General features: G+C 37.7%; 1 protein-coding gene across 3 annotated transcripts in view; it reads left to right on the top strand.

Annotated features, from left to right (window-relative positions):
- The window catches only part of LOC106881551 (nuclear pore complex protein Nup153), a 28016-nt gene extending 14152 nt beyond the window's left edge, over nucleotides 1-13864 (top strand). For 2 of the 3 annotated variants that reach the window (XM_014931979.2, XM_014931981.2), the window contains exons 13-27: nucleotides 157-492; nucleotides 1109-1229; nucleotides 1379-1522; nucleotides 2225-2374; nucleotides 3588-3749; nucleotides 3868-4068; nucleotides 4323-4460; nucleotides 5124-5330; nucleotides 8384-9178; nucleotides 9525-9647; nucleotides 10385-10513; nucleotides 11458-11865; nucleotides 12385-12464; nucleotides 13497-13672; nucleotides 13779-13864. In XM_014931979.2, the coding sequence (XP_014787465.1) occupies nucleotides 157-492; nucleotides 1109-1229; nucleotides 1379-1522; nucleotides 2225-2374; nucleotides 3588-3749; nucleotides 3868-4068; nucleotides 4323-4460; nucleotides 5124-5330; nucleotides 8384-9178; nucleotides 9525-9647; nucleotides 10385-10513; nucleotides 11458-11865; nucleotides 12385-12464; nucleotides 13497-13672; nucleotides 13779-13854 (3246 nt within the window). In that variant the 3' untranslated portion in view covers nucleotides 13855-13864. The remainder of the gene's footprint in view (nucleotides 1-156; nucleotides 493-1108; nucleotides 1230-1378; nucleotides 1523-2224; nucleotides 2375-3587; nucleotides 3750-3867; nucleotides 4069-4322; nucleotides 4461-5123; nucleotides 5331-8383; nucleotides 9179-9524; nucleotides 9648-10384; nucleotides 10514-11457; nucleotides 11866-12384; nucleotides 12465-13496; nucleotides 13673-13778) is intronic. The other variant, XM_014931982.2, reaches the window with a different exon arrangement.
- Nucleotides 13865-14055: the final 191 nt, after the last annotated feature.

Genomic DNA, 14055 nt, shown 5'->3' with positions numbered 1-14055 from the left:
CCGATATTTAGGTAATCGTACCGAAAGATTGCCATTATATTTATTCTTTACAGAATCAAACAATATTCCATGATGATAAAAGTGTTTCTTGGTTTCTTTCTCTAACCCTGTTGAAGTTTCTCACTAATTATCTACCTGTCTATCTTTCACTTAAAGGAGCCTGTACAGTTGAAGACTGATTTTGTCCTGCCTGTCACAAATGTGCCCAAATTCTCTTTTGGAATATCAACAAGCAGCTTTTCTAATCAATCCGGAAGATCTACTTTCACACCTCTTACTACTACTATTTCTGCTGACAAGTCTAATAGCGGAACTGCACAGTCTACTGCAACAACATCAACTATAACAGCAACTCCTAGCTTTGGTGCTAGCACTAGTTTCGGCTCTAACACTAGCTTCAATTCATCAGAATCAGATTTTAAATTCTCTACTCCCATACAAACAACACTACCAGATACAAACTTGGTATCTGAAGGCTTACCTTCAGTTTCAGTAAGTTTTTATATATGTATATATATATTTTTTTTTAATATGCACTCACCTCTTTCATAGTCAATGCAGTGGCACATGGCTTAGTGGTTAGGGTGTCGGATTCATGATTGGAAGATCGTGGTTTCAATTCCTGGACCAGGCAATGCATTGTGTTCATGAGCAAAACACTTCATTTTTGCTTTGCTCCAGTCCACTCAGCTGGTATAAATGAGTAATCCTGCAAAAGACAGGCCTCTCATCTAGGGAAGAACATATATATGCCAGAGAAACCAGGAAGTCAACCTTGGGCTCCTTATTGAGTAATGTGGACTGACCAACCTTTCATGGTCAATAGCCACTGGTAATACTCCTGAATCCTTTCGCATTCAGGTTACTCTATCATGTGTAATCCTTATTCATTCTCATTGCTTTCTATTAATCTTGCATACCCTTCGTCTTAAAAGCACAATACATTAGATAAACTAATCTTAGATTTTCTCTATACCATCATGTAGATGATGATGCTATATATGTAAATGTAAATGCACAAACTTTAAAACCCTCAAAGTCTGAAAGGCTTAACATCATAAATGGAGTCTAGTTATTTTCAGTATTGATTTCTATTTATTTATTTCAGGACTTTAAATTCAGTTCTCCTGACAAAGTAATTGTAGACTCTGCTAAACACACGTTCCAGTTCAGTGTTTCATCAACTTTGCCTAAACCAAAATCAACTTCCATCTTTGATGAAAAACCAGGTGAGCATTCTGTAGGATTTTTTTCCCCCCCCCTATCTTTTGTTTTAGGTCTCTATGTAGTTGTATGATGTAGACATGTTTGATGTTTCCCTCGTGTCTCCCTATAAATTCTAATGCATGTGATGTTTTATTTATATGTATTAACATAGCTTTTACACTAAAGACATCTGGCAGTAAACCAGTTGATAGCAGCAGTGGCAGCAGCAGCAGCAGCGGCGGCTTTGGAGGGATTCAACCTGCTTCCACTTTGAAGACTGGAAGTGTAATGGATGTGCTTGGTGGTCAGAAAAAAGGTAATATGTTTTCTTTATCTCTCTATTTGTCTATGTTTTTAATCTTTCTCACACACACACACACACACACATGTATGTACTTATAACTCTATTCATTAGGCATGAGATCTATAGCATAGCCCCTCCTTCAATTGTTCCCTTGCTAAGACAAATAAGGCAGCAAACTGGTAAGACCATTGGCACACTGGGCAAAATCCTTTGCGGCATTTCGTCCATCTTTACGTTCTGAGTTCAAATTTTGCCAAGGTCAACTTTGCTTTTCATCCTTTTGAGGTTGATGAAATAAGTACCAGTTTCATACTGGGATCAATGTAATCGACTAGCCTCCTCCTCCAAAATTTCAGGCTTTGTGTCTATAGTAGAAAGGCTTAAGTAAGGCAAATAATTGTCAGAACCTCAAGTGGAATCCTTAAGAAACAACTTACTATAAAACTAGTAGGTCCCCAAATTGGCCATAGCACTAAATATGCTAATTCCCAATGATTGATAGTTATTAGCATTAACCTGCATTTGAGAATAAAATTATTTCCTTATCTCTATCTTTGAATACATCTCAACACTTCTAAAGCAAACTTTGTTGACTTTCAACATAAGCTGAATTTAATATATATATATATATAGATAGATAGATAGATATAAATTTTGCCACTTTGTCAGTGTGACAAAGCGTTTATTCTGTTCTTGATGTATTTGTTTTTCCAGAAACTTCCAAAGCACAAGTTGATCCTTTGATGGCCAAGTTTTTAACAGTTGACTCTTGGGATTGTGATGCTTGTATGGTCCCAAATAAAACTGAAAGCAAAAAATGTGTTAGTTGTGGGACACGAAAACCATCTGCAGCTTCAACTAAAGGTTTGTCAGTTTTTGAAATTTCTTAATATTGTTCGAGATTTCTCTTGTAAAACCTATTTCGTTGCCAATTAGTTAGTCTTGATATCAGGAAACTTATTACTAGTAAAGAATAGCAAGGAAACCGATAGTGTTAGAACCAGATTATTGTAAAACTAGTTATTGCTTCTATGAAGTTGTTACTTTTCAAACTATTAATTTCATTTTCAGAGATGGAAAATGGTTTGAATTTTACCATCTACTCTACATTTCACTCAATTTGATCTTCAATTTAGTAAAGCACTTATTCACTAGACTACTGACACGCATACAATTAATGCTTTTTTGGTTTATCTTTTAGTAAAAGCAGTCATAGCCTCTCAAAATAAAACATTAATTGTACATACATTGATGGTCTAGTGTATAAGAGCTTTGTGACCATCAGTTTAGAGATAAAGCTTCCATGTTTGAATGAGACATCCATGTTGGATGATGACAGCTGCTTAAAGGAATGCCAAGCTCTAATTGTGGAGGGAACCTGTGGAAGGAGTAGACCCAGGAAGATGTGGGACAAAGTGGTGAGAAAGGATTTTCGGGTGCTGGGCCTCACTGAGGAAATGACAAGGGACTGGGAGTTGTGGCAATTTGCCCTACTTGAGAAGATGCATCAAGCTAAGCAAATTTGCTGTCTTCCATACATTCAGTTTTTCACTGAATCTTTATTTTAAATATTCTTTAAAAATCTCTCATTACTGCAATGAAGCTCTGGTTTATTCAATTGGTTATTCATAGGTATTATTTATCCACACATAAAAGTGGATGTTATATTAGAACACTGATTACTGCGGTAGTTGTTACCATGAAAGAACCTCTCGTGGGCTTTTGGTGCATGTAAGCACTCTTGTTTACATCGCTAGCAGGGAGATAAATCAATCGCTGGGACCTCCTGATCACATGATTTTTACCTTCCTTGGCCTTGTCTGTGGTAGACGTCTAAGGCTGGAAATAGCAGCAATTTCTCCACTAATGATATGCATAGAATCTCAGTGCCCAATCAGGGACTAATGTTACAAATAGCCAGTGGACTTATTAAAAAATAATTAATATTCTCTTTTTAGTGGCTATAAATATTAAACCATTTGATATTGATACTGTTTCTGTTACTTTTACTTATTAGTTATTCATACCTTTTTTTTTTTTTTTTTTTTTTTTTTTTTTGCTGTAATTGTCTCTTCAGCTCCGACGACTACGTCTAGCGTTGTAACTGACAGTTTGATGGCAAAGTTCATCAGTTCACCTGACTCATGGGATTGTGAGATCTGTATGCTGCTAAACAAGCCTGAAGCTACAAAGTGTGTGGCTTGTGGAGCATCAAAGCCATCAGCAACTCAACCAAAAGGTTTCTATCCAGTATTTCTGAAGTGTTTTACTGTTTTGATGTCATGTCAAATAATCAAGACCCATTCCACAATAGAATTTTGTGTTTAAATATTCTCTGTATGTTTTTTCTATTTCAGCTAGTGTATCTTTACAACCTGATAGCTTGATGGCAAAATTTATGCCATCGTCTGGTTCGTGGGAGTGTGATACTTGTATGATTCAGAACAAAGCAGAAGCTACTAAGTGTGTTGCTTGTGAAACACCCAAACCGGGTTGTAAACCAACACTCTTTACTACTACTCCTGCTACAACCGTTGCCCCAACTTCATCCGACAAAGGTTGGTTTAATTTTATTTTATTGTTAACTGATTTTATATTCTGTCTAGTTACATGTCAGAATTCTTCTCTTGACTGACATTTTGTGAAATCTCTTGTTGTTCTGTATGTCTTCTCTCTCTCTATCTCTTCATGTTCGCTTGTTGATGTAGACTATGCTATAGGTAACAAGCGAAGATGGAGATGTACTGATCCTATTTCAACTGCTATGGTCTAGATTTAAATGTTAACTAAAACTTGTAATTTTATTTCACAGTTGATCCATTAATGGCCAAGTTCTTGAAATCTGATACATGGGAATGCAGTGTGTGTATGTTACAGAACAAAGAATCAGACAGCGTCTGTGTTGCCTGTCAAACTGCCAACCCTAATGCACCACCAGCACCACCACCAAGTTCGTTTCCTTTTCTTTTTCTTTTTTTCTTTTATTTTTCTTTTCATAGATTAGTTTAAATCCTTGAGACCTTGGTTTTGCACATAACTTATTTGTCTTACCATTGGACACTCTTTAATTTCTTTCCACTTTTCACTGCTATGTCAGTTAGGAATATGTTTGTATTTCTAACAATATTATACTGTCCGTGGTATCTCACCTTGTAATGAATAGCTACAAGCTGGAGTGGAGGAAAAATGGATTTAAACCAAGGGTGAAGTGCAGAATGTTGAATTTCACTGACAGCCTGTCAAAAAGAATGGAGATCTACCACACGGCAGACCTGTCCAACCAATACTAAAATGGAAATTTGATAAGCTGTTTCAGAAATATTTATAAATTACAAGACCGTGTTACACAGATTTTGCGTTATTTAAAGCCTGCCTCAACATATCATACACGTTTCTACAATACCAGAGAGAAAAACTCTATAAAGCTAGGTTTCTTGCTTATTGGTAGTTACAGCTGCAATTTCATTTACATCATATTGGAAGATAATAATGGCATCAACAACCGTAATGTGTATATAATGATAGTAGCATACATATAAATGTAATGTTAGGTAGGTTTCATCTTTTCCTTATTCGATATATTAAAATACATTTAGCTTTCTTTTACTGGCAGATGCTGCTAGCCATATGGTTCATTGTTTGTCTCAGACTGAAAAACAATCAGTTGGGACCAGTAACTGTCAGCTTGATAAAGCCTTGTCTATGTGGAAATGTGATACATGTCTCGTCTCCAATCCACTACATTGTAGAAAATGTATTGCTTGTGACACCCCTCATATCAAGCCTGCAGTTATTGCCACTATTGCTGCCAATTCCTCAGGTAAGATATTGTCATGTTGCTGTCTACTTGCCTCCTGTTGGCTGCAGCTTAACTGTCATGCGGAAAAGGGGGAGTTAGTAGTGTCCCGCTATCCTTGCTATCACACCTCCTTTATTGTGCAAATAGTCTCCTTAACAGCTTCACATACCAGTTTCTCTCTTTCTTTCTCTCTCTGCTTCTCTTTTAAAACTAGTTATATTGAATTTTGCTTGATATATAGACATTATAAAAGAGGATACCCCAAACTATAACAATAGCTTTTTAATCTATTAATTTTCCTAATCTTTATAATAAGCATGGTTCCATATAATTTACTCGGTCAGTCAGATTATCTTCTTATGACCTTATAATTACTAACTTATAACACTTTCATAGTTCTACCTTTTCTGTAATGAGGCTTGCACATTTGAATGTTACCACAGATCACAGCCAACTTAACATACATCTTCTGTATAAACTATATTTATCATAGTGTTGATCATCATAGCTTACAAAGATTCTTTAGTTCAGTATTTAGCAAATCTGTGTGTAACTAATCTTTGCCAGTATGGCGATATGGTTGAACATAATGCACTGATCTCTTGGTCCAAATCAGTGTCTAGCTACACAGCTAGACACATTATACACAAGTGGTTGATTGTTAAGTATCCCCTGACCAATTCTGCATATGTAGACCTACAACGCACATGAGGTTAGTTGTATTGGTTAATCCTATAGTGTAGAAGTAACTGATTAAAGCAATGATTGACTAGTTAGTATTGTGGGACATAACTGCTTTAAGAATCAAGATCTGAAATACGTAATCCCTGTTGTAGACATAGTGGAAGAGAGATTAACTTGACAGCATTTAAACTGGCCGTATCTGACCCAAATGTTCTATTTTATGTTCAAAAAGGCCAGATCTGGCCTCTCACACCTTCTCTGCAATGTCATTCTAAAAGTAAGCAATCACATCATCATGCTATGTAGTAGTAGCAGCAGCAAGCTTGCTGAACTTATGGGACTGAGCTCTAAATTTAAGTGAACAATTGGTTTGTTATCATTGAACTCACCTTTATATTTTGTTTCTGTGCATTAATTCCATAAATGGCAATCAAAACTGTCTTCTTTTGTGGATCCATGTTAAGCTTGTCCTTTATATCGGCAAAAAGTTCAAGTCCTGCTTATAACAAGAAAACCCCATCACACCAAACCCAAAAGTTGAATGCCATTCAGCTAGAACCACATTCAAAAGACTAGCTCTTCTCTTCAGGGCCATAAAATAGTTCAGTTCCCAACAATCGCCGATATTATACAAAGCTGAAGTGAATCCTACAGTGGAGTTCTCCTCTCAACATTTGGGACCGTCCTGCTGCTATGCACACAGACATCCAGGACTACATCCATAGAAGCACTACTTAAACTGACTGGCGTCAAATCCCTATCAGACACACTCTGCCTCTCGTCCAGTCATGCTGTCTCTGCTTTCCATTTTTTTCTATTGCTCCTGTAATGACCTTTGTTACCCAGAACTGGCTCGTCTTGTATCTCCTCCCCCTTGCCTCTTTATTTCTCATCATCATTGTCGCACCCAACCCCATCTCCAGCCTCTCACTGACAATTATGCCCAATCCTTTCCCTGGAAATCAGCTCTCTAATATAATGTCCTTACTAATTTTGTGCACTACCCCTTTCTCCAGACTGGGAAAATGGGGAAAAAAACAAGGCATTCTCTTTCCTACTTCATTGTTTCATTCAACTGACTGGGAGTTTTCATAGTTCTGTTTCATTTACAAAACAACTAGATCCTTTCATCATCATAGTTTAACATTTGCTTTCCATGCTGGCATGGGTTGGACGGTTTGACTGAGGGCTGGCAAGCCAGAAGGCTGCACCAGTCTCCAATCTGATCTAGCAAAGTTTCTACAGCTGGATGCCCTTCCTAACGCCAACCACTGCGAGAGGGTAGTGGGTGCTTTTATGTGCCACCGGCACGAGGACCAGCCAGGCGGTACTGGCATCGGTCATGCTCAAAATGGTGCTTTTTTACATGCCACTGGCACAGGGGCCAGTCCAGCGGCACTGGCAACGATCATGCTTAAATAGTGCTTTTAACGTTCCACTGGCATGGGTGCCAATCAGACGGTACTGTCATCGGCCACAATGGAAACAGAAGTGATATCCACAGATAAACACATGTATTATGAGGTGGTATCGAAAGGTTACCGGAATAATTATGTTTAATAAAAAGTAACTTATTTACCTACGTTTTAACATCTCCTTTGAAATAGTCAACTTGCACAGCAATACACCGATCCAAGCATTCCTGCCACTTTTGGAATCCGGTCTTGAAGTTGTTTTCCATGAGTGTGTTAAGCACCTTCTGCAGTTTGCTCTGTGTTAAAACGGTGGATTTTGAGCTGTATTTTCATCTTGGGGAAGAGATGAAAGTCTGCAGGTGCTAAATCTGGTGAATGGGACAGGTGTGGAAGTGATACCATGTTGTTTATGGTGAATAAGTCACAGGTGAGGAGAACTTGGCGATAGGATGCATTGTCGTCATGAAGAATTCAATTCTTTGGTACTCCTCAGATCCAGAAGGCTGGAGGGTATATAGGCCGATACAAACAAGATGAGGACAAATATCCGTCGAATGTAAATAAGTTCTAATTAGTTCAACATTACCAAACCGTCTAGCAGAAGTGAGCATCGGTGTGAGTATGGTTCTCTACCAGCATTACTGAATGATGTAACAATGTAGATATATCAATTACAAATAGGGTGAAACAGTAGAATAAGCTTTAGGCTGTTTTAGGAATAAAAGTTTGCTTCAGGCAAAAACCTTTGTCAGAGAGATAACTCTTGATAAAGGTTTTGCCCCAAAACATTGCATTTCTCTTCTTCCTCATCATATAATATATATTCCACCATTTAGGCTTCTCAGATTCTACTGTTTTACTAGATATATCCATTTGTTCATCATTATTCATGAGAATATCCTTTTTTTTATTTAGACCTTAAAGAAATTTTAAACGTTTCTCAAATAATCAGTCCAACTTTTTTCCTTATTTCAGGTTCAGTTGATGTTCTACCAAAATTTGGTGTCATAACCTCAACAGGTTTCAAATTCAGTGCTGCAAGTTCTTCATCTGATTCTGCACCAATTTCTTCTGCTTTCAAATTTGGTACAAGTTCCACGTCTGATGCAGCACCAATTTCTACAGGCTTCAAATTTGGTTCTGAAACTGCACCAATTTCTTCAAGTTTTAAATTAGATCCCAACGTGTCAAGTGCTCCAAGCAATGGGTTTAAATTTGGAGTACCATCTTCACAGGAAGATTCAACTAAAAGTGAATCTGGGGTTGGAAACTCGTCAGGTTTTAAATTTGGTTTTGTATCACCAGTACCTGGAAATAAACCTGGCAGTGACTTTAAATTTGGTAATAGTGATGATAAAAAAGAGAAAAGTGATGACCAGCCAAAGCCTGCTAGTTTTGTCTTTTCACAACCTAAATCTGATGGCTTTCCATTTAGCATGAAGGAAACAACGGCACCTTTGACTTCTTTAGCTGATCCCTCTACTTCAAACAGTGGCAACAGTTCTTCACTGAATTGCACAACTGCAAGTGCAGCACTACCTATTACAGCTCCTACTTCTACTTTTGCTACAGCAGTTTCATCATCACCATCATCATCATCAGGGTTTTGTTTTACGGGGACAGATAAGCCTGTTGCTGCTGGTTTCAAGATTCCTGCTCCTGATACAAAAACCACTTCATCAGCCGCTCTACCGACATTTTCAGTCAGCACAGAGAAATCAGCAACACCTATTTTTGGGACTGCAGGGAGTTCTGACAGCACTAAGAATGGTATGTTAAACCTTCACAATTTTTTTATTATTATTATTATTAAGGCAGTGAGCTGGCGCAATCATTAGCCATCCGGGTAAAATGCTTCGCATTTTGTCCGTCTTCATGTTCTGAGTTCAAATTCCGCTGAGGTCAACTTTGTCTTTCATCCTTTCGGACCCAATAAATTGAGTGCTGGAGTAGATGTAATCAACTTAACCTCTCCCCTAGAACTTCGGTCCTCTTGGATTTAAAAAAATTTTTTTTTTTTTTTTTTTTTTTTTTTTCCCTGAAATTGATTTTGTAATATTTGTCTGTCTCTTTCAGGAATTGAACTGATAAATCTCAATCTCTGTTTTATTTTCAGTTGCCAGTACCTTTATATTTGGTAGTGACAGTAGCAAAAATACCAATGCTCCCTCTACTGGGGGACCTAAATCATCTTTTAGTCTAACTTCACCTTTGAAGCGAGAACGTGATGATGAAGCAGGTTAGATTTTGTAATTCATTTATAATTCTCTACAGACTTTCGCTGTATATCTCAGTTTCTCTCTTACTATGTTACAGGAGTTTATCATGTAATATAGTTTTATGTTTATGAAGTAAATTGTGTTATATTATAGCTGCATATTACAGTAGTATGTTGTGTTATAACTATATTATAGAAGTTGTGGAAGCTGTGGGCTTGGCTTTATGATTGACTAACATAATAATCGCACGTGTTAGTGACTCTTTCTCTCTACTAAGGTACTGCTCACCATAGTCTCTAACACAAGAGACTATGAACCTACCTCTCATATCCTCTTTGAAAAGCTTCAGATTCGCATTATTGTACCAAAGTGTCTGACGTTACAATAGAGATGTTATTGTTTTACTTTTGACACGTAATACTGAAATAGCGGAAGAGATAAGAGATTTCTCTGAGCTCACATTAGGCAAGAAGTTGAAAATTTTGGGGGCCCATGACAGTACATGGACCCAAAGTAAGGCATGTGTAAAATTTGAATGAAATTGGTTATGTAGTTCTCGAGATTTAGGGATTCACACAGACAGACAAACACACATTCTCATCTTTATATACTGTTTGTAGATATCAATAGCCATGCCATTGGCTTTATTACTGTGCTGGTCATTTCTCTGTGATGCCTAAACTGTATCCCACCGTATCATAAGTCTGCTTCTCCCTATTTCTGTACTAAGCAAAACTTGAATGTCTTCATTGAACAGATGGACCAAGTGGCGCTAAACGTTCAGTGACCTCTGCTTCTGGCAACGCAACACCTGCTGCTGACTTCAACTTTAGTGCTGCAGCTCAACCTAATGCTATTTTCTCTGGAGGATTTACATCTTTTTCTGGTAAGTGCTTGTTTCATTGAAAACTGGTCATTAATCTTATCTTTACTATTTCAATCATAACCCCATCACAGATATGATATTATGGCCTTGCTTCTGCTGCAGACTCGCACTCAAGAATATGTTATTGTTGTTCCAAATGAACATCCGACCTGTTCTAACAACTGAATATAAATAATGCTGCTGTTTATGCAGGTTCCCAGGGTTGTGGAAGTGCTTTTGGCTGATTTGGATTCTAGGTTTCTGTGCTGACCCCAACATCTGGGCAAGTTGCTCTCTGCTTCAGTCCAACATAGACATGTTTTAATAATTCTTGGAAGTTATTGACTAAGAAAAAGTCACTGTCATCTTTGAATCATTAAGGTACCAGGTTATCAGTGGGAAGATCAACAAACATTGTCATGTGGTCAAGTTCACTTTGTTATCACATTGTACTATACCTTGGGCAAGTATCTTCTATCATGTCTTGAACTTTGTAAGTGAAATTGAGTGGACAGAATTGATACAAATGTTCATTGGATAGCCCATACCAGTCAGTGGTAGTGTATCAATAGCCAAAGCACTTAGCTGTCAACGGTCCATTCTTGCCTACTTGTGGCTCTCTACACATAGAAATATTGACTCTCCTCAACAGACTGTGTTAAGTTTTCAGTGGTTCCAACATAAGTCAATTATTGAGCTCACTAACTGATCAGTTTTAATGAGATAACTGTATACATTTGCAAATAACATTAATCTTGAATCTTTGCCAGTAGATGTGAGGACTTCATTTAATGGACATTAGAATAGATTGGAAAACAAAATCAATATGAAATTTTATTTCTTGAAGAAAAAAAAAAACCAATTGTTTCTTCTCTTGAGTACAGTATTGTTATCTGGTTTAACCTGTGATGGAAACTGGTTTTGTCTTTCGTTTATTGCATTACTGTTTTATCTTCTATTTCCAGACTCTGCTAATAAGAATCCTTTCTCTGCCACCACTACCAACAGCAGCACAGTTTCAAACAACCAGCAGTTTCAATTTGGGAATTCATTACCAGCGTTTGGTGTAATAAGTAGCAATAGTAGTAGTGGTAGTGGTGCTAACAGTGGTAGTAGCAGTACAACTGCTCCTTCAACATTTACTTCTCCTGGCTTTAATTTTCCCTTGGTTCAGACAACTGCCTCAGCCCCTACTGTTACCACTACTACTCAGTCAACCCCAGCTTTTGTGTTTGGCAGTCCGGCCTCTGCAGCCAGTTCTCCTGCTACTTTCGGTGCCTCTGCACCTACATTTCAATTTAGACCAGCCAACCCAACACCACCATTGTTTAACAGCAAGCCTTTTAATGCAGCTACTACCACACCTGCAACAAGTAAGTACTCTGCATTGTCTCAGTTTAATTATCATTATTCAGCATCTGCTTCGCATGCTGGTATGGGAACTCGTAAGCTGGAGAGTTGCACTAGTATCTCATCCAATTTGGCATGGTTTCTTTGGCTGGATGCCCTTCCTAATGCCAACCACTCCGAGAGTGTAATGGATGCTTTTTACATGACCTTGCTATCAACCACAACCACAATTTCACTGGGCTTGACAAGTCATCTCCTTCACACTGTCCAACCCAGGCCAGCATGGAAGATGGATTTTGAGTGACACAAGTGAGTGCTTTGACAATATCACCAGCACCACACCAGTTTTTTTTTTTTTAAGGAATTCCTGCAGAAAAACATTTCCTTTAAAAAGTTCCATGCTCCAGTGGTGTTTATTGTTCATTCGTTATCAGTTCAGTTATATGGTTTTACAACACAATGATAATACTGCTGACCAATTACTGCCTCTGTTATGTCTCTACTCCAACCTGAGATGCTAATTCTAGCTTTGTTATTTTCAGCTAATTTTACCTCCAACCGTAGCTCTGAACCATTTAGCTTCCCGAATACTGGTGGTGTGTTTCAGTTTACTGGAAAGCAGGTAAGTGCATGATCAACTTTCATTTGTTTGTTTGTTTGTATGGCTGGTTTCCTTATCAGTAATCCATCAACTCCCTGACTTTTTACCTTTGTAGAATGTTACATTGCAAATAGCTGGCAAGTGTATTTGCATGATGCAAATGTAACTGGGAGACAACTAGCTTGACCAACTAACAACTGAAGTGATTGGATCACTGAAGTTTAGCCATTGAGAGGTAGAATTGTTACTGGGAAATTTAATGAAAGATATTCTACTTGTAATCTTGTCACCACCTTAAGAATGTTTTTTAGCAAGGGTTTGCTGAAGTTATGTTCTTGCCACTTAGTAAACGACTGTGTTTGAGTTAGCTCACTGTCATCCAGTTGCCTCTGAATCATGTATGTAAACTAGGGAAAATAGATCTGAAGAGATTGTAGATATTCTAGAGGGAAACCAAATAGCTGTTTACTGTGTTCAAGTGGGAAGTTGGTCAGCAACAACTCTAGAGTAAGTGGAGTTCTAGTAGAAAATGGATTATAGATATGGTAACTGAGATAGCCAAGTATGTGACAAAATAACGAATCCTAGGCAACACAACAGCAACAGTATATCCCCTTGTGGTCCACAGTCGGGATTGACTGGAGCAAAAGGATCATTTTTATGATTTGCAGATTGCATCTGAATAATATTGAAAGTTCTTTTATATATACATATTGTGTGTGTGTAGACATGGTTGTATGCTAATGTAATTTTGTTTTATAATTGTTATTAGACAAGTTAATTAGTGTAAACCTATTTAATTCATAGACATGAAGAAAAAGCTGTAAACCAATATGTTTATTTTCCTGGCAAGTACGGGAGACAACTCTGAACATGTTTCGGTCTTTTGACCATATCAATGAAGCATACTTTTGGAAATAGCAACAACTGCCCCAGTATATAAAGTTATACATTGATTAATATAGAAAGGAAAAGTTTTTTCAAGGCTAAATAATGTTATTGTCTGTGCAACATGACAGTAATCAAGACATTCTTCTTTCTCTTTTCAATCAGTCAAGTGACAATACTACTACTGCTGCTACTACTGCTGTGAATAGTAATTTGTTCCAGTTTGGTCAGACCCCTTCTACAAACACAAATCCTGGTCCTCTGGGTACTGGAACATCACCAGGGTTCCAGTTCAATTCAACCCCAAATTTCAATTTTACTTCTGGAAATTTCACATTCAGGTAAGTTTTTTTTTTTTTTATCTTCATTTACTTTGCTTTCTCTTCTACTCTTCCTCCTCCTCCTCACTCTGAAGTTACATAATTCTGATTTACTTTGTTGTTTCAGTGGCAACAGTGACAGCTCTCAACCCCAGAGTGGCCGTGTTGTGAAGAAAGCCATCAGAAGAACCAGGAAGGTGTAACAACAACAACAGCTGCTGCTGCTGCTGTGATGAGGGAACATTCCGATAGAACATTGAAAAGTCTGGTGGCACCTCTCCTACTCCAGCTGGGCCACACAGCAGTTAAAAATCTTTTAGACAAAACAATTAAATTATCAGGTGATACCCCCCTCCCTCTAAATCTCCCTCTTGTAATTTTTATTCTTTCTGTAACTTCCTGTA

This window comes from Octopus bimaculoides, chromosome 13, assembly GCF_001194135.2.
Source record: "Octopus bimaculoides isolate UCB-OBI-ISO-001 chromosome 13, ASM119413v2, whole genome shotgun sequence".
NCBI classification, from domain to species: Eukaryota; Metazoa; Mollusca; class Cephalopoda; order Octopoda; family Octopodidae; genus Octopus; species Octopus bimaculoides.
The sequence above is the reverse complement of the archived record's forward strand: the minus strand, read 5'-3'. Positions and strand labels throughout refer to the sequence as shown.